The 23,878-nt window shown below is 50.6% G+C and overlaps 1 protein-coding gene across 2 annotated transcripts in view; it reads right to left on the minus strand.

The window, feature by feature from the left end:
• The window catches only part of LOC145340042 (polyamine-transporting ATPase 13A3-like), a 74,196-nt gene that overhangs the window by 25,353 nt on the left and 24,965 nt on the right, over positions 1 to 23,878 (minus strand). For both annotated transcript variants that reach the window (XM_080184463.1, XM_080184462.1), the window contains exons 6-21: positions 22,889 to 23,040; positions 21,329 to 21,398; positions 20,439 to 20,573; positions 20,271 to 20,343; positions 19,343 to 19,474; positions 18,344 to 18,532; positions 16,266 to 16,423; positions 14,847 to 15,035; positions 11,810 to 11,871; positions 10,970 to 11,120; positions 9,165 to 9,281; positions 7,715 to 7,732; positions 5,268 to 5,421; positions 3,741 to 3,861; positions 1,634 to 1,758; positions 174 to 349 (exon numbers count right to left, since the gene is read on the minus strand). In XM_080184463.1, coding sequence (XP_080040589.1) covers positions 174 to 349; positions 1,634 to 1,758; positions 3,741 to 3,861; positions 5,268 to 5,421; positions 7,715 to 7,732; positions 9,165 to 9,281; positions 10,970 to 11,120; positions 11,810 to 11,871; positions 14,847 to 15,035; positions 16,266 to 16,423; positions 18,344 to 18,532; positions 19,343 to 19,474; positions 20,271 to 20,343; positions 20,439 to 20,573; positions 21,329 to 21,398; positions 22,889 to 23,040 — 2,022 coding nt within the window. The remainder of the gene's footprint in view (positions 1 to 173; positions 350 to 1,633; positions 1,759 to 3,740; positions 3,862 to 5,267; positions 5,422 to 7,714; positions 7,733 to 9,164; positions 9,282 to 10,969; positions 11,121 to 11,809; positions 11,872 to 14,846; positions 15,036 to 16,265; positions 16,424 to 18,343; positions 18,533 to 19,342; positions 19,475 to 20,270; positions 20,344 to 20,438; positions 20,574 to 21,328; positions 21,399 to 22,888; positions 23,041 to 23,878) is intronic.

Here is a 23,878-nt window from a genome sequence, read left to right on the forward strand (position 1 = left end):
GTATAGCGAGCAAGAAACAATACTTTTCACTGTATCCCAATACATGTGACAATAATAAATCAAATCCTTCTCCCCAGTGTATTCTATGAACAGTATGCTTTGTCTCTATAGTGCGCAAGAAACAATATTTTTCACTGCATCCCAATACGTGACAATCATCAATCAAATCAAACCTTGCTGTCATTTCCCATGTGCTTCCTCCAGCCGTTGGGGTCCTCGGCGTACTGCCAGTGGATGGTGGCAGACTGACCGTCCTTGGGCGGTGTAGCTTCCGTGACGATCACCTTCCCGTGCGGGGGAATCATGCCGCACTCGCGAGCTACCGAGACCGCCGTCAGCATGTTGTCTCCTGTCAACGAGGCGGGAAACAGTGGGGGTTTAGATGCGTCGTTTCGAGACCCTTCCTCGCCCATCCTCCCACCGTCAGCCGACTGTTCCCGACCCCCTCAACTCCACCAATTCCCACACCTCACATCTGACGCCCAGCTAACAGAATGATCATATGCATCACTGATCTTTCACCGCTGCAGATCCTTCATGTATGATTTTGCCTCACTGTTCATAGTGCAGTAGCACAGTGGTTAGCGCTGCTGCCTCACAGTGCCAGAGACCTGGGTTTGGTTCCCGGCTTGGGCGGGTTCACTGTCTGTGCGGAGTCTGCACGTTCAGCCCGTGTCTGCATGGGTTTCCTCCAGGTGCTCCGGTTTGCTCTCTCAGCCCGAAAGACGTGCTGGTTAGATGCACTGACCTGAATAGGCGCTGGAATGTGGCAATTAGGGGATTTTCACAGTAACTTCATTGCAGTGTTAATGTAAGCCTACTTGTGACACGACTAAATTAACTTCAAACTAAATCGGCCTCAGATCCCAGGTAGAGATCACTTTTTACTCTGTATCTAACCCTGTACTGTACCTGTCCTGGGAGTGTTTGATGGGGGGGACAGTGTAGAGGGAGCTTTACTCTGTATCTAACCCCATGCTGTACCTGTCCTGGGAGTGTTTGATGGGGGCAGTGTCGAGGGAGCTTTACTGTGTATCTAACCCCGTGCTGTACCTGTCCTGGGAGTGTTTGATTGGGGCACAGTGTAGAGGGGGCTTTACTCTGTATCTAACCCCGTGCTGTACCTGTCCTGGGAGTGTTTGATGGGGGCAGTGTCGAGGTAGCTTTACTCTGTATCTAACCCCGTGCTGTACCTGTCCTGGGAGTGTTTGATTGGGGGACAGTGTAGAGGGGGCTTTACTCTGTATCTAACCCCGTGCTGTACCTGTGCTGGGAGGCACACTGGCCGTGCTAAATTCTCCCTCAGTGTTACCCAAACAGGCGCCAGAGTGTAGCGACTAGGGGGTCACAATAACTTCATTGCAGTACTAATGTCAGCCTGCTTGTGACACCAATAAATACACTAAACTATTTCAAAGAGCAACGTGGGGAAATTCTCGCCAATAATTACCCGTCCCACAACAAGTCTCTACAACAGGTCTGTCTTTGATTTCTCTCACTTCTGTTTGTGGGAGCTGGCCCTGTGTAAATTGGCTGACGGGATTCCCTCCTCCATAGCAGCAATTACTCTGCTCCCTGCACTCCCACGGGAACTCCAGCCTCCCCCCTCCCCCACCAGGTTCCGGCCACTCACCTGTCACCATCACCATGCGGATAGATGCCTGCCGGAGCTCGCTGAGGATGGGGATCGAGCGAGGCTTCAGCTTGTTCTGCATCATGATCAGTCCCAGGAACTCCATGTTTCCCTCGATCACAGCCCTGCGAAGAAAGTGACGTGGTTCATGTCAGCTCGGGGTGGAGGTGGGGGGGCAGGGGTGTGCGTGTGTGAAGGGGAGGGAAGGGGGGAGGTGGTGAGTGGGAGGCTTAGAAGCAGAAAAGCTACTGAGGTTGACAGCTTTGTTGTGAAGGTGAATCGGGGCAGGCAAAGGGTGGGTGGGTTGGCGGGGAGGGTGCGAGGGTGGGAGCGGGGAATCATGGACAGGAGTGGGGGAGGTGAGGGCAGGCGGTGGCGGGGGGGGAGGAATTTGGAAGGGGAGATGACAGCAGAGAGGAGGGGGAGCCGGGGGTGAGGGGGCAGTGGCGGGGGGGGAGGCAAGGGTTGGGGGGGCGGGGGTGGAGGGAGGCAAGGGTTGGGGGGGGGGAGGGGGGAGTCGAGGAAGTGGGGGTGGGGTGGTACCTGGAGCAGGCGCAGCTAATATTGCGGCCAAGAGGCTGACTCAGAAGCTGGCAGATTGGGGCATCGTAGTGACGAGGGGTGTGCTCAGAGCACCAGGGGAGGAGGCCACCCACCACCGCCCCCCCACCCCACCCCCCTCAAGCTCCAAAGGGGCACAGCCTGGTTTGCTATAGCTGCCTTCAGGGAAGAGGCCGGCGGAAATTAGAAGTGGGAATTAATTCAGGGTATGCGTACAGGAAAACACTTGCATTTTCCACAACCACTAGGGGGTCCTCTACAGCCAATAATTCTTGCTGGCGTGCAGTCACCGTTTTAGTGTCGGGAACACGATGTTTCTCTGAGTGGTAGTGCTGCACTCAATTGGTAAACTTGTCAATGTTCACGCTTACTGGACAATTAATAGGGCCTGGGAACACACAGCACTCTGGCACAGTGGTTAGCACTGCTGCCTCACAGTGCCATGGACCCGGGTTCCACTTCCGGCTTGGGTCACTGTATGGAGTCTGCACATTCTCCCCGTGTCTGTGTGGGTTTCCTCCAGGTGCTCCCACAGCAATTTAGCCCTCACCTATTGGGGCGCTAAGGGTCAATTCAGCATGGCTAATCCACCTGATCTACATGCCTTTCAAACTAAGGGGTAATTTAGCATGGCCAATCCATCTAACCTGCTCATCTTTGGACACTAAGGGGCAATCTAGCATGGCCAATCCACCTAGCCTGCACATCCTTAGCCACAAAGGAGCAATTTACATAACAACATAAGAACTAGGAGCAGGAGTCGGCCATCTAGCCCTTCAAGCCTGCCCTGCCATTCAATAAGATCATGGCTGATCTGAGGTGGATCAGTTCCACTTTACCGCTTTCTCCCCATTAATTCCCTTGTCTATCAAAAACCTATCTACCCGTGACTTAAATATATTTAGCAAGGTCGCCTCCACCACTTCAACGGGCAGAGAATTCCAGAGATTCACCACCCTTTGAGTGAAGAAGTTCCTCCTCAACTCTGATCGAAACTGTCCCCCCCTTATCTTGAGGCTGTGCCCTCTAGTCCTGCTATCCTTTCTAAGCGGGAAGAATCTCTCTACCTCTACCCTATCTAGCCCCTTCATTATCTTATACATCTCTATAAGGTTCCCCCCTCATCCTTCTCAACTCCAATGAGTACAGACCCAGTCTACTTAGTCTCTCTTCATAGTCCAACCCCCTCATCTCCAGATGGCCAATTAGCATTGCCAATCGACCTAATGTACACTTCTTTGGACCCTGAGGGGGAATCTAGCATGGCCAATCCACCCAACTTGTACATCGGACACCGAGGGGCAATTTAGCATGGCCAATTCACCTAACCTACACATCTTTGGGGTGTTGCAGGAAACCGGAGCATCCAGAAGAAACCCACGCAGACACGAGGAGAACGTGCAAACCCCTCCGATTCTAACCCCGGCCCTTTTAATCACTCCAGCATGAGCCTACAGCCACCTGGGATTCCCTTCCAAAACCTCTACTCTCCACGCAGATAGTGAACGGCGCCACAAGTCGAAATCGCCCTTGTCCCGTGTGTTACCTGTTGACGCTCTGCACCTTGTGCCAGTTGAGTTTGGCTTCCAGTTTGCGGTGAGCCAGCGCGATTACCCTCAGTCCCTGCTGCGTGTACTTCTCCAAAACCTCAGAGAAATTCTCTGGAACTGTCGGGAGAGAAGGAAAGCCGAGGGTCAGTCACTGCTGGTCGCGTTGACTCTTACCGTAATCTGGAGCTGGCTCGACGCGGGAGCCGGAGTTCTCCTGCCTGGGATTTGGAGACAGTCACAGGGCGGTCCGGAGAGAAAAGGATCGCTGCAGCAGCTGGTAGACAGATCAGGGGGAGTCGCACGTACAGACTGACCCCTTAGCACTCCGATCATCAAATCACCTGCTCCCAACACTGACACCCCAGCTTCTGCAGGACCCTCCAATCTTGTTCTTAACCAAGACATTCCTCAAACACTCTGCTGGACTGAGTTCCACACTCTCATGACTCTGGATTAGAAAATTCCCGACTGGATTTATCAGTGACTGTCTTCTATTCATGGCTCTTTTGGTCCTCGCCACAAGATGAAACATCCCTACACCCCCTCCCTATCTCTGTAACCTCTGCCAGCTCCTACACCCCCTCCCAATCACTGTAACCTTCTCCAGCCCCAACACTTCCTCCTGATCTCTGAAACCTCCTCCAGCTCCTACACTCCCTCCCTACCTCTGAAACCTTCTCCAGGCCCTATACCCCTCCCTATCTCTGTAATATCCTCCAGCCCCTACATCCCTCCCTATCTCTGTAACCTCCTCCGGCCCCTACACCCCCTCCCAATCACTGTAACCTTCTCCAGCTCCAATACTGCCTCCTTATCTCTGCAACTTCCTCCAGCCCCTATCCCTCCCTATCTCTGAAACCTCCTCCAGCTCCTATACCCCTCCCAATCTCTGAAACCTCCTCCAGGCCCAATACCCCTCCCTGTCTCTGTAACATCCTCCAGCCCCTATACCCCTCCCTATCTCTGTAACCTTCTCCAGCTCCTACACCCCTCCCTATCTCTGTAACCTTCTCCAGCTCCTACACCCCTCCCTATCTCTGTAACCTCCTCCAGAGCCTATACCCCTTCCCTATCTCGGTAACCTCCTCCTGCCCCTACACCCCCTCCTTATCTCTATAACCACATCCAGCCCCTACACCGCCTCCCTATTTCTGTAACCTACTCCTGCCCCGATACCCCCTCCCTATCTGTCACCTCCTCCTGCCCCTACACCCCTCCCTATCTCTGTAACCTCCTCCAACCCCTACACCCCTCCCTATAACCTCCTCCAGCCCCTATATCCCCTCCCTATCTCTGTAACCTCCCCCAGTCCCCACACCCCTCTGTCTCTGTAACCTCCTCCAGCCCCTACACCCCTCCCTTTCTCTATAACCTCCTCTAGCTCCTACAGACATGCGCACGCATGCAAAGACACACGTGCAAGCGCACAAAGACACGCGCCTGCATGCGCATGAACATGTAAACCATCCCACTCCAAACCATTCGATAGTGGATGGGTGGGAGGGGGAGAGAGTAGGACTCACCTGTCTCCTTCTTACACAGGCTGGCCACCGTCTCAGGTGCCCCCTTCATGTAGGCAGTCAGCCGCCTATCGCCAAGGGTGCGGGTAACCACACTCATGCGCTGTAGGGCTGAGGAGAAGGGGAACTGGCTGATGATGCCAATCTCGTAGCAATTCTGCCAGGAAGAGAAATGAGAAAGGTTAGTGGTGGCCAAAGGTACGGGGGAGGAGAAGGGCAGCTTATTACACCAGTGCCCTTCATCCCAAAACGCGAGGTGAAAGCACTGTCGTCACCTCGGCTAACTAGGCAGCCATTTAATGAACAGCAAGATCCCAGCACAGGCCAACCAGCAATGGCCAGGTAGTGGGCTTTTCTTCCCCGATGGTGTTGGTAAAGGTTGGAATGTTGACCCAGGATGCCCGAGAGAGCTCCCAGGGACTCCAGCCCCTCCTGAGAAAGCACAAGGCATCGGAACAACTTCTCACTGGAGCACAGTGAGCCCCTGGCAACTCCACTCCAGCAGTGGTTACCCCCCACATACCTCTGCCAACAGCGGGGCACCGACAGGCAGCATGGCCGTGTCTGACACCTACCCTCCTGCTGTTACTCACCCACCTCCCCACCTTCAACATCTCATCTTCCCCACTCAATCTTCAATTATCCCCTGAAACCAGGAGAACACAGTGGGAAGTTTAATTAAAGCCACATACATTCCATCATGACCCCCTCCATCTCGAACCTTCTCAAGCCTCTACATATCCTCTGTATCTCTCTAACCTCCTCCAGTCCCCTACACCCCCTCCCTATCTCTGTAACCTCCTCCAGCCCCTACACCCCTCTGTCTCTGTAAGCGCCTTCAACCCGTACACACCCCCTCCCTATCTCTGTTACATCCACCAGCCCGGACACCCCTCCCTATCTCTGTAACCTTCTCCAGCCACTACACCCCTCCCTATTTCTGTAACCTCCTCCAGCCCCTTCAACCCCCGCCCTATCTCTGTAACCTCCTCCTGCCCCCTACACTCCCTCCCTATCTCTGTAACCTCCTCCAACCCTCCCTATTTCTGTAACTTCCTCCAGCCCCCATACCCCCTCCCTATCTCTAATCTCCTCCAGCCCCTACACCCTCCCTACCTCTATGATCTCCTCCAGCCCCTATACCTGACCCCATCTCTGTAAGCTCCTCCAGCCCCTACACCCCTCCATATCTAACCACCACTTGCCCCTTCACCCCTCCCTATCTCTGTAACCACCTCCAACCCCTTCCCCCCCCAATCTCTGTAACCACCACCAGCCCCTACACCCCTCCCTATCTCTGTAACCTCCTCCAGCCCCTACACCCCACCCTATCTCTGTAACCTCCTCCAGCCCCTACACCCCTCCCTATCTCTGTAACCTCATCCAGATGCTACACCCCTCCATAAGCTCAGCACTCCTCCACTTCTGGCTTCTTCAGCATCAACAATTTTAATTACAATTAGAAATGGGCAGCGAATGAGTTCAATATCCCACATGAAAACCAAAAGAAAAACACTAGTGACTGTGCGTTCAGTTACCTGGGGGAAGGCCCCCCAAGCTTTGGAATTGCCTCCTTAAGCCTCTCCACCCCTCTCTCTGAGACGAAGCACCTTCAAGTGAATCTCTTTGACCCAGCTTTTGGTCATCTGTCCTAATGTCCCCATAGTCCTCCTCCGCCGCAGCATGTTGGCACAGTGGTTAGCCCTGGTGCCTCACAGCACCAGGGACCTGGGTTCGATTCCAGCCTGTGTGTGGACTCTGCATGTTCTCCCGTGTCTGCGTGGGTTTCCTCCGGATGCTCCGGTTTCTTCCCACACTTCAAAGGTGTGCGGGGTTAGGCGGATTGGCCATGCTAAATTGTCCCTTAGTATCCAAAGATGTGCAGGTTAGGTGGATTGGCCATGCTAAATTGCCCCTTAGTGTCCAAAGATGTGCAGGTTAGGTGGATTGGCCATGCTAAATTGCCCCTCGTGCCAGGGATTAACTGAGTAAGTGTAGTGTTATGGTAATAGGGCCTAGGTGGGATTGTGGTCAGTGCAGATGCGATGGGCCAAATGGCCTCCTTCTGCACAGTACAGATTCTAATCAAAGCTTTTTCTAGCTTAACATCTGATGCAACTGGTTATTACAAAGAGGCTGAAAGCGAGTTCAGACTGGAGAGAACTTGGGATGGAACTTGGGATACTGCGACACCAGCTCCCCACACCCCTGCCAGCAACCCCCTCTTCCCCCTTCCAGGGGTGTGCAGGGTGAGGCCTCACACGATAGAAGAGCAGTTAAGGTTAACAGCAAGGAGACGGGGGTTTCCACAAAACCATGGTAGCAGTCCTGGGTACAGACGGGGTGGGGAGGAGCCTGAAGCATGAGCTGTTAAGAGCACCCCATCTGCTCGAAATGGTGACAGAAGAACATGGTGGAGATTGAGGCATGAAAGAGAGCACTGTACTCACCATCAGCTCCTGGAGTTCCTGCAGGGAACAATGTGGCAGGGGAGAGGGGGGTAAAAAAAAAATGAAGAATCTCAGTACACAGAGTCAGGAACAATTAATCATACAATTCCCCCCTATGGAGTTACTCACAGATTAAAATTGACAAAAAGAAAGTGTTCTATGCCCCTCACTCACTAATGTCACCTTTCCATCCAAAGATGAATAGGTTAGGTAGACTGGCTAAAGCATTCTTTCTGGTTGTATCACAGCTTGGTATGCAAAAGAAACTGCAAAAGGTTGTGCATGTAGCCCAATCCATCACGCAAACCAGCCTCCCATCCATTGACTCTGTCTTCACTTCCCACTGCCTCGGGAAAGCAGCCAGTATAATTAAGGACCCCACACACCCCGGACATTCTCTCTTTGAGCTCCTTCCATCAGGAAAAAGATACAAAAGTCTGAGGTCATGCACCAACCGACTCAAGAACAGCTTCTTCCCTGCTACCGCCAGACTTTTGAATGGACCTACCTCACATTAAGTTGATCTTTCTCTACACCCTAGCTATGACTGTAACGTTACATTCTGCACTTTTCCTTTCCTTCTCTGTGAACGGTATGCTTTGTCTACGTAGGGTGCAAGTAACGATACTTTTCACTGTATCCCAATAGATGTGACAATAATAAATGAAATCAAGTCAAATTGTCCCTTAGTGTCAAAAGATGTGTGGGTTAGGTCGATTGGCCATGCTAAATCACCACTTAGTGCCGAACGATGTGCTGGTTAGGTGGATTGGCCGTGCTAAATGGCCCCTTCATGTGCAAAGGTGTGCAGGTTAGGGGGGCTTGGCTATGCTAAATTGACCCTTAACATCAGGGAGATTAGCAGGGTAACATGTGAGAGGTTACGGGGATAGGGCCTGAGTGAGATTGTGGTCACTGCAGCCTTGATGGGCCGAACAGCCTCCTTCTGCACTGGTGGGTTTCTGTGGTTCAGTCTCCCCAAGTGCTGTTAATGGCATTGCAGAACGTCCGCCCTTATTGAATGCTCAGTTTTTCCTGATAAATATATACTCCTAACTGCTGGATTAACCTGGAGAATTTTCACTTTTGCACCGTCTCTAAGACATGACCTGGGTGAGTGAGTCGTGAGCAGAACATGATGGTTATTCTCTAGGTAGGTCTACATACGTACAACTGGCTTGTACTTTCTGATGAGTTAACAGCACCAATAAACTGCCTTATTGCTGGTGTTGGAATCTATAATATTCAGATTAATCCAACAGAGGTCAGGTGGAGCTGGGAGACCTGGAGGGAACTGTGCTCTCCTGAGCAGAGGGAAGGCCACCATTTTACACTCCTGGCAATGCATTGTAAGCTCTCGTACTCCCTGCATGCTACACTCTTGCTAACGCCCACAGGCCTTTCTAGGACCAGCCCACTAACCCCCCATCCCATCCACTTCCCCACTTACTACGTCGGCATCTCCGCAGCTCGGTGTTGCAGAGGTAGTCTGCCGCGGCGGATGCACAACAGTGGGCATGATCTGGTCATGGAGGGCTGTCTCCTCAGCCGTGGGCTCCTCCAGGACCTATGGAGAGAGAGAGAGGACGATTACTAAAATTAAAAAAGAGCAAGGAGGGAGAAGTCGAAGTGGTCGCGAGCTTCTAGCTTCAAGGTGCCCAGATCACCAACAACTCGTCCTGGTCTTTCCACACTGACATTAGAGTTAAGAAAGCTCACCTTTCGCAGAAGACTAAGGAAATTTGGCATGTCCGTTTCGAGTCTCATCAACTTCTACAGAAGCCCTGTAAAAAGCATCCTTTCTGGTTGTGTTGCAGGTCAATATGGCTCCTGCTCTGCCCAAGACCGCAAGAAACTACAAAGGGTCTCGAATGTAGCCCAATCCATCACACAAACCAGCCTCCCATCCACTGACTCTGTCCACGCTTCCTGCTGCCTCGGGAAAAGCAGCCAGCATAATCAAGGACCCCAGATATTCTCTCTTCCACCTTCTTCCATCGGGAAAAAGATACACAAGTCTGAGGTCACGACTCAATTACAGCTTCTTCCCTGCTGCTGTCAGACTTTTGAGCGGACGTACCTCACATCAAGTTGATCTTTCTCTACACGCTAGCTATGACTGTAATACAGCATAATCAGACAGCACGGTGGCACAGTGGGTTAGCACTGCTGCTCCACAGCGCCAGGGACCCGGGTTCGATTCCTGGCTTGGGTCACCCTCTGTGTGGAATCCGCGCATTCTCCCCGTATCTGCGTGGGTTTCCTCGGGGTGCTCCAGTTTCCTTCCACATTCGGAAAAGACGTGCTGGTTAGGGTGCATTGTCTAAATGCTTTTTAAACAGGCACCAGAGTGTGGTGACGAGAGAATTTTCATAGTAACTTCATGGTAGTGCTACTGTAAGCCTACTTGTGCCAAATAAATATATATGTAAATAAATAATTAAAGACACCATGCATCCCGGATACTCTCTCTTGCACCAGGAAAAAGATACAAAAGTCACGTATCAACCGACTCAAGAACAGCTTCTTCCCTGCTGCCGTCAGACTTCTGAATGGACCTACCTCGCATTAAGTTGATCTTTCTCTACACCCTCGCTATAACTAAGACTACATTCTGCATCCTCTCCTTTCCTTCTCCCCTATGTACTCTATGAACAGTATGCTTTGTATAGTGCACAAGAAACAATACTTTTCACTGTATCCCAATACAAGTGACAATAATAAATCAAATCCTTCTCCCCATGTATGAATGGTATGCTTTGACTGTATAGTGTGCAAGAAACAATACTTTTCACAGTGTCCCAGCACGTGCGACAACAATAAATCAAATCAAATCCTTCTGTCCTATATACTCTACGAATGGTATGTTTTGTCTGTATAGTGTGCAAGAAACAATACTTTTCACTGCATCCCAATACATGTGACAATAATAAATCAAATCCTTCTCCCTGTCTACTCTATGAACGGTATGCTTTGTCTGTATAGCGCACAAGAAACAATACTTTTCACTGTATCCCAATACACGTGACAATAATAAATCAAATCAAATCTAATTGGGGGTAATTAGAATGGGAAACTACAGGTTACTAGATAATACTCCAACAATATACCGGCATTAACATAAACATCCAAAGATGTTTCACACCAGGGTCAGATAAAGAAATTGGATGGCTCGTCACCAAAGGAGCGGCATACAGGAGAAGAGAGAGGCCGGGGGAGGTGGGAGGGTGTGCGTGTGTGGGGAACGACACTCACCCAGCCAGTCGCCTCAAACATCTTATAGTCCAGGGGGTCACCAGAGATCTTCCCCTCGATGTTGGTCAGAGAGTGGCAGGTTGCCATGGCAGCGATGAAGCGGGACCGGGTGAGACTCTGGCTGGCCACCTCGCGCTCCAGGGAGAGGAACCTGCAGAGAAAGAGAAAGACACGTGAGAATGGGTGAACAACAGCGTGGGCGCAGGAGAGTGAGGGGGAGCGCGAGCGCAGCTGAGGGACAGGGGGAGGGGCAGAAGATGGGGTGAACTCGAGGGATAGCTCTCTTTTAAACATCAGCCATTCCCACAGCACGATCCCCGTATCCTCTTTTGTCTTTAACATAGAGAAATTTATCAATTTCTGTCGTCATCGCGATCAGTGTCTGAGTCTCCACAATATCGGGAGAAAGCAGATTATCGCAATTCCTATTTACGCATCCACCCTGCTTTCTCCAACCACCACCCCCCCCACCCCCAAACACCCTGGGCAAGTTTGGGATGTCAGCCCCCCTGCCCTATCAGGTGATGACTGATCCTCTGTGTAAGGATAAATAACTTAGACCTCATCCATAGCTGGCACAGCCATTTAATTCCCAGGAAATAGCATCTGTGAAGGAGGTATGTCCAGAGATGCCAATTTGTTTGACCTCAGAAGAAAAGCCCACAGTGATACAACTGCCCAGTGTGGTAACCATTACTGGATTTTTGTTTTTCTCTTTTGTCCGCTCTATAAGATGCTGTGGAATGTTTGGGGAGAAATAGCTCTGAAGGGACTGAATTAAAGGACTTCAGAACTGGGTAAGTTAGCAGAGGGTGTACAGCAAAACATTCTTGACCATACCTGCCATCCTGTGCTCGGAGGAAGCCCCACATGTCCAGACCGTCTTCAGTCAGTGTCCCCGTCTGCAGAAAAATAAACGCAGTGTTTTGGTAAAAGGAGACATTTGTCCCTTGGTGTCCAAAGATGTACGTGTTGGATAGATTGGCCATGCTAAATTGCCTGTGTCCAAAGACGTGTAGGTTAGGTGTATTGACAGGGTAAATGCGCTACAAAGATGGGGGCGGGAGGTTGGGCCTGGGTCAAATGCTCTGTTGGAGAGTCAGTGCCGACCTGATGGGCTGATCGGCCTCTTTCTGCGCTGCTGGGATTCTATGACTTGCAGCGAAAGGAACACAAAAGTTGATGCTTCACGCCTGTGTGCATCTTCTTCAGGACTAAGAAAAAGCCCACGGACCCGAAGGAATTCTGTTTTCCTTCCCCACATTGTGTCCAGACCTGCTGAGCTTTGCCCAACATTTGGTGTCTACTTTCACACGAAGTGAATCTGTACAATTCACTTCAGCCATCCTCTGGGTAAAGGGTCCCCTCCCACCACACCCCCTTGAGAGTGGAGCCATGACTGTTTCCATCTGGCATTATTGAGTCTCCTTCCAAGTTGTAAAGACCTTTGTCTAGGAGATCTTTTGGCTCGTTCAAGAGAGAAAGCATCTTCAATCTTTCCTGACAGCCATGTCGTGGAGATGTCGGCGTTGGACTGGGGTGGACACAGTCAGAAGTCTCACAACACCAGGTTAAAGTCCAACAGATCTATTTGGAATCACAAACTTTCAAAGCGCTGCTCCTTCCTCAGGTGAGGAGAGAGTTGGGTTTCAAGATCATGGCATATATAGGCCAAGACACAATTAGTCATAGAATCAAAGAACAAAGAAAGTTACAGTACAGGAACAGGCCCTTCGGCCTTGCAAGCCTCCACCAACCATGAGGCCCTACTGAACTGAAACCCCCTACCGTTCCGGGGACCATATCCCTCTATTCCCATCCTATTCATGTATTTCTCAAGACACCCCTTAAAACTCACTATCGTATCTGCTTCCACGACCTCCCACAGCAGCGAGTTCCAGGCACCCACCACCTTCTGTGTAAAAAAAAAACTTGCCTCGTACATCTCCTTTAAACCTTGCCCCTCGCACCTTAAACCTGTGCCGCCTAGTAACTGACTCTTCCACCCTGGGGAAAAAAACTTCTGACTATCCACTCTGTCCATGCCTCTCATAATCTTGTAGACTTTTATCAGGTCGCCCCTCAACCTCCGTCATTCTAAAGAGAACAAACCAAGTTTTTCCAACCTCTCCTCATAGCTAATGCCCTCCAGACCAGGCAACATCCTGGTAAATCTTTTCTGGAGCTTCTGCAAAGCCTGTACATCCTTGTGGTATTGTGGCAACCAGAACTGAACACCAGAGGTTGACTTAGAGGTTTCCAACAAGGCCCTTTCGGCCCAACTTGTCCATGCCATCCTTTTATTTTAAACCTAAGCTAGCCCCATATCCCTCGACAGCCATTATTACTCATGTAACTGTCTAAATGCTTTTTAAGAGACAAAATTGTATCTACAAGATAATGGTTGCAATGCAAGTCTTTACAGGTAATCAAATCTTTGCAGATAGAGACGTGTGAGTGGAGAGAGGGACGTCCACTGGTTAAAGAGATGTGAATTGTCTAACCATTATCTTGCAATTGTGTCTCTGCCTATATATGCCATGCTTGTGAAACCTACCTCTCCGCTCACCTGAGGAAGGAGCAGCGTTCCAAAAGCTCGTGATTCCCAATAAACCTGCTGGACTTTAACCTGGTGTTGTGAGACTACTTTCCTGATGGACAGAATGATTCAATTTGGGTGCCAACCTTGTGAAACGCACCCTGTGACTATCCGTTGTTTAGAATCTATTTATCAGTGCCACAAGCAAGGCTCACATTAACACCGCAATAAAGTTACTGTGAAAATCTCCTAGTCGCTACACCCTGTTCGGGTAACACTGAGGGAAAATTCAGCACGGCCAGCGCACTCTAACCAGCACGTCTTTCAGACTGTGGAAGGAAACCGAAGCACCTGAAGGAAACCCATGCAGACATGGGGAGAACGTGCAGACTCCACACAGACAGTGGCCCAAGCAGGAACTGAACCCGGGTCTGTGGCGCTGAGAGTGCTAACCACTGTGCAACCATGCTGTTCAAGCGTGGGGTACTTTATTTATTAGTGTCACAAGTAGGCTTACATTAACACTGCAATGAAGTTACTGTGAAAGTACCCTGGTCACCACACTCTGGCACCTACTCGGGTAACACTGAGGGAGAATTTAGCACGGCCAATTCACCTAACCAGAAGGTTTTTGTGACTCTTAAGGGGTGTCTTGACAAGTACACGAATGAGATGGGAACAGAGGGATATGGTCCCTGGAAGGGTTTTAGTTCAATCAGGCAGCATGGTTGGTGCAGGCTTGGAGGGGCCGAAGGGCCTGTCCCCATGCTGTAACTTTCTTTGTTCTTTGTCTTTCGGATTGTGGAAGGAAACCCACGCAGACATGGGGAGAACGTGCAGACTGCACACAGATAGTGACCCAAGCCGGCAATCGAACCTGGGTCCCTGGCGCCGTGAGGCAGCAGTGCTAACCACTGTGCCGCCATGATGCCCAGTGGTCTTTAAAGGCCCAGCTGAGAGGACAGATAGGTGCCTCGGATGGTGTCTCATCCAGAAAGCAGCTCCTGTGGCGATGAGACACTCCCCAAGTCTGGCAGGGGGTCACAAGCAGAGACTGCAAGGCTCTCAACCCACAAAGGGTCGTCTGGGCTCGAAACCTCAGCTCTTTTCTCTTCTTACAGATGCCGCCAGACCCGCTGAGATTTTCCAGCATTTTCCCTTTTGGTCTCAATCACAGTATGTGCCCAATGGGATGGAACCCGGGTCCCTGGCGCTGTGAGGCAGCAGTGCTAACCGCCGTGAGACCCCGTGCAGGATACAATGGTCCCGTCTTGCCACTGCAGCCCTTCCCTCTCACACCTCCCCCCACTTTCCCCCTCCCTCCCCTGGGCGACGGACCTTGTCGAAGCAAACCAGGTTGAGCTGCCCGCAGACGTTGATGCGCTGGGGGCTGATAGAGTAGATGCCCTTCCGCTTGAGACGGTGCTGCGCGTAGACGATGCCAGCCGTCATGGCAGCTGGGAGGGCGGGGGGCACAGTGATGGTGATGATGTCCAGGGCCTCGATAATGATGCGTTCAGCCTCTTCCTGAAAAAGGGTCGGGGGGGGGGGGTGGTGGAAAATGAGAGAGGGCAGAGGTCAACAAAGGTCACATAATCCTAAGCATAACACACCCCGCCCCCACACACCCCAAGAGCCCAAATACTGAAACACCAACAACCCCACCCCACCCCCACCAACCCTCTGTGGTCACCCTGGCATGCTAAATTGCCCCTTACTGTCCAAAGATGTGGGTGGCACAGTGGCTAGCACGGCTGCCTCACAGCGCCAAGTTCCCGGGTTCAATTCTAGCCTTGGGTGACTGTCTGCATGGGGTTTGCACGTTCTCCCTGTGTCTGTGTGGGTTTCCTCCCCACAGTCCGAAAGGTGTGCAGGTTCGGAGGATTAGCCACGCTAAATTGCCCTTTACTGTCGGGGGACGATAGCAGGGTAAGTATGTGCAGTGTTCAGGATAGGGCCTGGGTGGAACTGCTGTTGGTGCAGGTTCAACGGGCTGAACATCCTCCTTCTGCACTGCAGGATTCTATGTTTATAGAGTCATAAACAGGCCCTTCGGCCCAACTTGTTCATGCCATCTTTCTTTGTAACGCTTAAACTAGTCCCAATTGCCTGCATTTGGCCCATATCCCTCTATACCCATCGAACCCATGTAACTGTCCAAACACTTTTCAAAGGACAAAATTGTACCCGCCTCTACTACTACCTCTGGCAGCTCATTCCAGACACTCACCATCCTCTGTGTGAAAAAATTATCCCTCTGGTTTTGTATCCCTCCCATCTCACCTTAAACCTACGCCCTCTAGTTTTAGACTCCCCTACCTTTGGGAAAAGATATTGACTATCTAGCTGATCTGCGCCCCTCATTATTTTATAGACCTTCATTTATTTTATACACAGTCTCCTCCCTGATTTTTTTTGTCCTTCAAAATCAAATGGTAACACATATCACAAGTTGCCTCATCCCTCGCACTAGCTCGGCTGATGCGTGGTTCTGATGCAGGTGGAACAGGGCAGGGAGGCTGAGTCCACCCCAAAAGCCAATGTCCTAGCTGAACCAAGTCCCCAACGTCAAGATGTCTGGAACTCAGAGCTGATGGGTCAACAGGTCAGAGGAACACAACTGGCTTTGGGGGAAATTGCAGAACTGGCGAGATTCCCCCCCACCCCCAACCCAAACCCCTCCCCCAAACGCAGGCATGCACGCGCACCACCCAGCCACTGTCCCTCCCCCCCCCCCCACCCCCATTTCTTACTCACCCCCTTCAGGGTGCTGCTGATGATGCTGTAGACCATGCCGATGCCAGCGATGCACACCAGGCACAGCAGGAAGCGGTAGGCGTCACGGTACAGCTTGAAGTCGGTGGGCTTCGGATAAAGAATCGAGCAAACCAGCTGCCCTTTCGAAGTGTAGAAGCCTTTTGGGGAGGGCGGGAAATGGAAAACAGAAAAAAAAAATCAGTCAGGTCAAGGCAGGCGGTTTTAATCACAAAACATTGGTTTGCGGATGCGGCAGGTAAAGAAGAATCCTAGAATCCTATAGTGCAGGAGGCCATTCGGCCCATCGAGTCTGCAACAACCACAATCCCACCCAGACCCTATTCGCACAACCTCACACATTTACCCCACTAATCCCTCTCAGAGTCCTTGGACACTACCAGGCAATTTAGCATGGCAAATCCACCTAACCTACAGATCTTTGGACACTAAGGGGCAATTTAGCACGGCCAGTTCATCGAACCGACACACCTTTGGACACTAAGGGGCAATTTAACATGGCCAATCAACCTAACCCACACATCTTTGGACTGTGGGAGGAAACCGGAGCACCCTGAAGAAACGCACATAGACACAAAGAGAATGTGCAGACTCCACACAGACAGAGACCCAAGCCGGGAATCAAACCCGGGTCCCTGGAACTGTGAGGCAGCAGTGCTAACCACTGTGTCATTGTAAGACGGCAAATGGAATTTTGTCTTTCATTGCTAGAAGGATGGAGTTTAAAAACAGTGAGGTTATGTTGCAGCTGTATAAGGTGCTGATGAGGCCACACCTGGAGTACTGTGTACAGTTTTGGTCTCCTTACTTGTGAAAGGATATACTGGCACTGGAGGGGGTACAGAGGAGATTGACTAGGTTGATTCTGGAGTTGGCTTGTGAGGAGAGACTGAGTAGACTAGGGATATACTCATTGGAATGCAGAAGAATGAGGAGGAGATCTTATGGAAACATTATGAAGGGAGTAGATAAGACAGAAGCAGGGAAGTTGTTTCCACTGGTGGGTGAAATGAGAAATAGGGGGCGCGGCCTCAAAATAAGGGGGAGCAGATTTAGGACCGAGTTGAGGAGGAACTTCTTCACCCAAAGGGTTGTGAATCTGTGGAATTCCCTGCCCAGTGAGGCTACCTCGTTGAATGTTTTTAAGGCAAGGATAGATAGATTTTTGAACAGTAAAGGAATGAAGGATTATGGTGAGCAGGTGGCTAAGTGGAGCTGAGTCCACAAAAGGGTCAGCTCACGAAAAGAGGGGCCAGAGGGCCTACTTCTGCTCCGAGTGCTTATGAAGCTCAGACTACACCTCCGCCACCCTGTACCCCCAGCCTACCTGTCTACATCAACGAGGACAAAGTGGAAAGGGTTGAGAGTTTTAAGCTTTTTGGTGACCAGATCACCAACAACCTGTCCTGGTCCTCCCCATGCAGACACTATAGTTAAGAAATGCACCAACACCTCTACTATCTCAGAAGGTTAAGGAAATTTGGCTTATCAGCTACGACTCTCACCAACTTTACAGATACATCAGAGAAAGCATCCTTTCTGGTTGTATCACACCTTGGTATGGGCTTCTGCTCTGCCCAAGATGGCAAGAAACAACAAAAGGTCATGGATATACCCGATCCATTACTCAAACCAGCCTCCCAACCATTGACTCTGTCCACACTTCCTGCTGCCTGGGGAAAAGCAGCCAGCATAATCAAGGACCCCCCACACCCCAGACATTATCTCTTCCACCTTCTTCCGTCGGGAAAAAAATACAAAAGTCTGAGGTCACGTACCAACCGACTCAAGAACAGCTTCTTCCCTGCTGCTGTCAGACTTGTGAATGGACTTACCTCACATTAAGTTGATCTTTCTCTACACCCTAGCTATGACTGTAACACTACATTCTGCACTCTCTCCTTTCCTTCTCCCCTATGTACTCTATGAACAGTATGCTTTGTCTGCATAGTGCGCTGGAAACAATACTTTTCACTGTATCCCAATACATGTGACAATAATAAAAGATCAAATCTTTCTCCCTTATGTACTCTATGAACGGTATGCCTCACTCCACCTACCTGTACGGATGACGACAGCCTTCACCGGCTCGCCGCTGTAAAACCGCGTCTGGATGATGGCCGTGCCACAGAAGAGCGTGTGTCGCTTGTGACTCTCTGGGCTGTACACCTCCTCCTCCTCCTGCACCGTCCCATTGGCGCTCCGGGCGGGGACTGGCAGGTTGGTTTTAAGGACAGGCACACTTTCTCCTGGGGAGTGAGAGACAGCATTTAAAAAAAGCCAACTCATGGATCAAGAAGAGTGCGCCCTTGAAGGCAGCAGTCACCATCAGATTGGAGTGCACAGCACAGACAGAGACCATTCTGACCCTCGTCCCCACGCCAGCTCTTGCTATACAATTAGTCACAACTCCTCCTTGCCCTGCCGCCCTGTATCTGATTCCCCCTTTATCTAATTCCCTTTCTGAAAGTTCCTTCTGAATCTGCTTCCACTGCCCTTTCAGGCAGCACCTTCCAGCTCCCCTTAACCTGCAAGGATTAGCGCAGCTCCAACACAACTGGAGAAGCACAATGAAATTCGAGACAAAACTCAAATGCTACCCATTCGGCAAACATTCACTCCCTCTACCACCAACACAGTTGCGTGCGGGTTGGGTCTGCTGCATATGGCTTTGCATCTACTCTTTCTGGTCTGGTTAGAATTTTATAAGTCTGTAAGAGAATCCCCACCCACACCACCCACCCGACACCGCCCTCCCCCATTCATCTGAACTCCAGCAATAACAATCCTAACCTAGTCAATCTCTCCTCAGACATCAGTCCCACCATCACACGGTGGGATCTTGCTGTGCACATTACAGCGGGCCATTTGCCTTCTTCACCTAAACATTAGTGTATTAGTAAGATGATGACTCACAGTTCTTTGTCTACCGCATCAGGGTTAAAAAACCGTGCGATCGGACACAAGGAGGAATAACGCGACGGACTCTGTCCCAAACACACAAGACAGTGCCCAACGCCCGGCCAAAAACGACCCCCGTGACCCCGGTCAGTCCTCACCAGTCAGCAAGCTCTCATTGACGACACACGTCCCACTGATCAACACGGCGTCACAAGGCATCATCATGCCATTGGTGGGGATGACGATGACATCCCCCGGTACCAGGTCGGTGGAGAAGATCTCCTCGGTCACTTCAACATGAAAGGAGAGAGAGAGAGAGTGGGGAGTTAGTGACCATTTCACACTCTCAGCATACAGAAATTACAGAGCAGGAGGATGCCAGTCGGCCCATCTTATAGAATCCCAACAGTACAGAAAGAGGACATTGGGCGCTCAAGCCTGCAGGAACAATCCCAACAAGTCCCGATCCCATAGCCCCATATATTTACCCTATCAATGTCCTTGACACTAAGGGGCAATTTAGCACGGCCAATCCCTCTAACCTACACATCTTTGGACACTAAGGGACAATTTAGCACGGCCAATCCTTCTAACCTACACACCTTTCCAACTGTGGGAGGAAACCAGAACACCCGGAGGAAACCCACACAGACATGGGGAGAACGTGCAGACTCCGCACAGATAGTGACCCGAGCTGGGAATTGAACACAGGTCCCTGGCCCTGAGGCAGCAGTGCTAAACACTGTGTCGCCATGCATGTTGTCCATGCGGACACCCAGGTGGCCTTCCTAAACCCACCTTCCAACACCCGGCCCACAGTCCTGCACCTCAGAGCATTTAAGGTGCAGATCCAGGTACTTCTTAAAAACTTTAAGGTCTCTGCCTTCACACCAAGTCAGCCAGCAAATTCCAGATGCCCACCACCTCGCAAGGAAACAGGGAAGGGGGAATAGGAGCAGGGCGCAGAGAGAGGCAGAGAGCGCGAGAGATCCACAGAGGCAGAGAGCACGAGAGACAGAGAGACACAGAAAGAGAGAGAGAGACAGAAACACACAAAAAGAGAGTCTGTACAAGAGGCTGACTCACCGTTGTTGTTGCGGTAAACTTCCACTCGTACCACGTTGTGGGCTGCCACCATGTCGTGCAGGAGGACGTATTGCTGAGGAGGCAAAACAGAAAGGTTGCAGGATAAGATTAACACGGCGGCTAGGCCAGTTTTACTGCCGATGGGGCACGGATTGGGGGATCTCCTACCTTTCTCACAGTGTACAGGGAGGTGCAGATGGAGACGACAGACATGAAGACAATGGCAGAGGCGTACAGGTAATAATCATCAAAGGACCAGAGGATCACACTGAAGACTTGGAAAATGTAGAATGGGTTCAGCACCTACAGAAAATGAGAGTACAGCACGGGGTTAGATACAGAGTAAAACTCCCTCTACACTGTCCTGTATCAAACACTCCCAGGACAGGTACAGCATGGGATTAGATACAGAGTAAAGTTCCCTCTACACTGTCCCCCATCAAACACTCCCAGGACAGGTACAGCACGGCGTTAGATACAGAGTAAAGCTCCCTCTACACTGTCCCCCATCAAACATTCCCATGACAGGGACAGCACGGGGTTAGATACAGAGTAAAGCTCCCTCTACACTGTCCCCCATTAAACACTCCCAGGACAGGTACAGCACTGGGTTAGATACAGAGTAAAGCTCCCTCTACACTGTCCCCCATTAAACACTCCTAGGACAGGTATAGCACGGGGTTAGATACAGAGTAAAGCTCCCTCAACAGTGTCCCCATCAAACATTCCCAGGACAGGTACAGCACGGGTTAGATACAGAGTAAAGCTCCCTCTACACTGTCCCCCATCAAACACTCCCAGGACAGGTACAGCACAGGGTTAGATACAGAGTAAAGCTCCCTCAACACTGTCCCCATCAAACACTCCCAGGACAGGTACAGCACGGGGTTAAATAGAGTAAAGCTCCCTCAATATGGTCCATCCACTGAATCAACAACAACATTGAATAAACATTGCGTCTCACTCCCCCTCCCATATCGGGCTCATGGCCCAGCTGCCCTCCCTTCCCCACCCCCCACACCGCAGGGAGGCAAGGTTCTGTCACCCGGGAGCCTTACCTCCTTCACCAGGAGTCGAGGGATTGAAGGCACTTTCACGTCAATCTGATTCTCTCCGTAAAAGAGTTTCCTGCAGAGGAGGTGGGAGAGAAAATGGTCAGGAGGTTGGAGACAAACCGGGTTATAATTTGATAAAAGCAGCAAGGTTGATGTGGATATGCATCCATTTTCCTCTGTCTTCTGATGGGATACAGCCTTGTCAGAGCCCGCTGAGCTAGAGTAGAAGTCATCTCCAATCTTCAGAGATTGCCTTGGTGGGGGGGAAACTTGCCAGCCTACACCAGATTCCACTGTTAAGCAATGCCCCAATTCTATCGCTTCCTTTTCCAAACTTGACTTTCAAATCCCTCAAGATACACCCTCTCATCCTACTTCTGTCAACTCCTTCAGCTGCACAACCTTCTCAGATCTCTGCACTTCTCCAGTGATTCTGTCCACACTTCCCGCTGCCTCGGGGAAAAGCAGCCAGCATAATTAAGGACCCCACGCACTCCAGATATTCTCTCTTCCACCTTCTTCCATCAGGAAAAAGATACAAAGGTCTGAAGTCACATTCCGACTGACTCAAGAACAGCTTCTTCCCTGCTGCTGTCAGACTTTTGAATGGACCTACCTCGCATTAAGTTGATCTTTCTCTACACCCTCGCTATGACTGTAACACTACATCCTGCACTCTCTCCTTTCTTTCTCCCCTACGTACTCTATGAACGGTATGCTTTGTCTGTATAGTGTGCAAGAAACAATAGTTTTCACAGTATCCCAATACATGTGACAATAATAAATCAAATCCTTCTCCCCGATGTACTCTATGAACAGTATGCTCTGTGTAGCACGCAAGAGACAATACTTTTCACTGTATCCCAATAACAATAATAAATCAAATCAAAGCACATTTCCCAATAGCTATAGCTCCGCCCTGGATCTTCAGAGTCTGAGATCTGAAACTGTGGAATTCTCAACCTCAACTTAAACTTCACCCTCTTTTCTTTGTTAAGTCAGTCATAGAAAGTACATAGAATTATAGAATCATCACAATACAGGAGGCCATTCAGCCCATCAAGTCTGCATCAGTAACAATCTCACCCAGGTCATATCCCCATAATTCCACATATTTATCCCACTAATCTCCTTGACTTTAAAGGAGCAATTTAGCATGGCCAATCCACCTAACCCGCACATCTTTGGACTGTGGGAGAAAACCGGAGCACCCTGAGGAAACGCACACAGACACGGGGGGGAGAACATGCAAACTCCACACAGCCGGGAATTGAACCCGGGTCCCTGGCATCGTGAGGCGGCAGTGCTAACCACTGTGCCACCGTGCCGCCCCTGGTCTTTGTAACCTGATCTCAACCAAACATCTGGACACCTGTCCAAATATTGCCCTGTATATGACTTAGCTGTGTAATTTTAGCTGATATCTTCCTCCCGTAAAGCACCCTTGGAAATAGGCACTGTTGCAGAGTGAACAAGCCAGCTAATGCACAACCGTTGGCCCAGCGCACTGTCCTGAGCCCCCTGCCTGAGTGAGTGCCCCGACCCAGCACACTGAGTCCGTACCGATAGTCCTTGCTGGTTGCCGGAAGCCCGTTGCTATAACGGGCGTGGAGCACAGAGCACGGAATCCCTTCCTCCAGCGCGACCAGTCTGCAGAACACCTGACCTTGCGGGTTCCACACGTACTTCACATTCTGGTGGACGAAAAAGCGAACCTGGTAACGAGAAATAGACAAACATTAGGGTCAACAGGGGGAGGTCACAACTTAACCTTAGCCCAGTCATTCACTTTCATTGTGTCTCCCGACAGTAAAACGTCTGGCAACACCAGGTTTTAGTCCAACCGATTTATTTGATAGTAAACTCGCTAGCTTTCGAGGGGATTCCCTCTTCTTCAGGTGAATGGAGAGTTCTGGCCTCGGACAGAGCATATAAAGCACAGACAGTTTAGAGATTACTGATTAGAATGCGAATCTTTACACCTAACCTGCTGTTCAAGTCCTAAAGTGGCTGTCAATGATGAAGGCGAACATCTCGCCAGGGCCATCCCCACACCCCCACTTCTTGCCTTCAGACAACCACACAACCTCAAACAGACCATTGTTCTCTGCCCATTGAAGTGGTGGAGGCTGCCTCGCTAAATATATTTAAGACGCGGGTTGATAGGCAAGGGGATTAAGGGTTATGGGGAGAGGGCGGGAATGTGGAACTGGCGGGGCAGGCTCGAAGGGCTAGATGGCCTACTCCTGCTCCTATTTCTTATGTTCTTATGTTCGCAGCAAACTACCCAGTCTTCAGGAGAACAGTGACCACAATACCACACAACCTTGCCACAGCAACCTCTGCAAGACATGCCGGATCATCGACATGGACACCATCATCACACGTGGGAATACCATCCACCAGGTACACGGTAAACACTCTTGCAACTCAGCCAACATTGTCTACCTGATACGTTGCAAGAAAGGATGTCCCGAAGCATGGTACATTGGGGAGACCATGCAGACGCTACAACAACGGATGAATGAACATCGCTCGACAATCACCAGGCAA

This window comes from Carcharhinus amblyrhynchos, unplaced genomic scaffold (assembly GCF_965287045.1).
Source record: "Carcharhinus amblyrhynchos unplaced genomic scaffold, sCarAmb.v2.hapA scaffold_738, whole genome shotgun sequence".
Taxonomy (NCBI): Eukaryota; Metazoa; Chordata; class Chondrichthyes; order Carcharhiniformes; family Carcharhinidae; genus Carcharhinus; species Carcharhinus amblyrhynchos.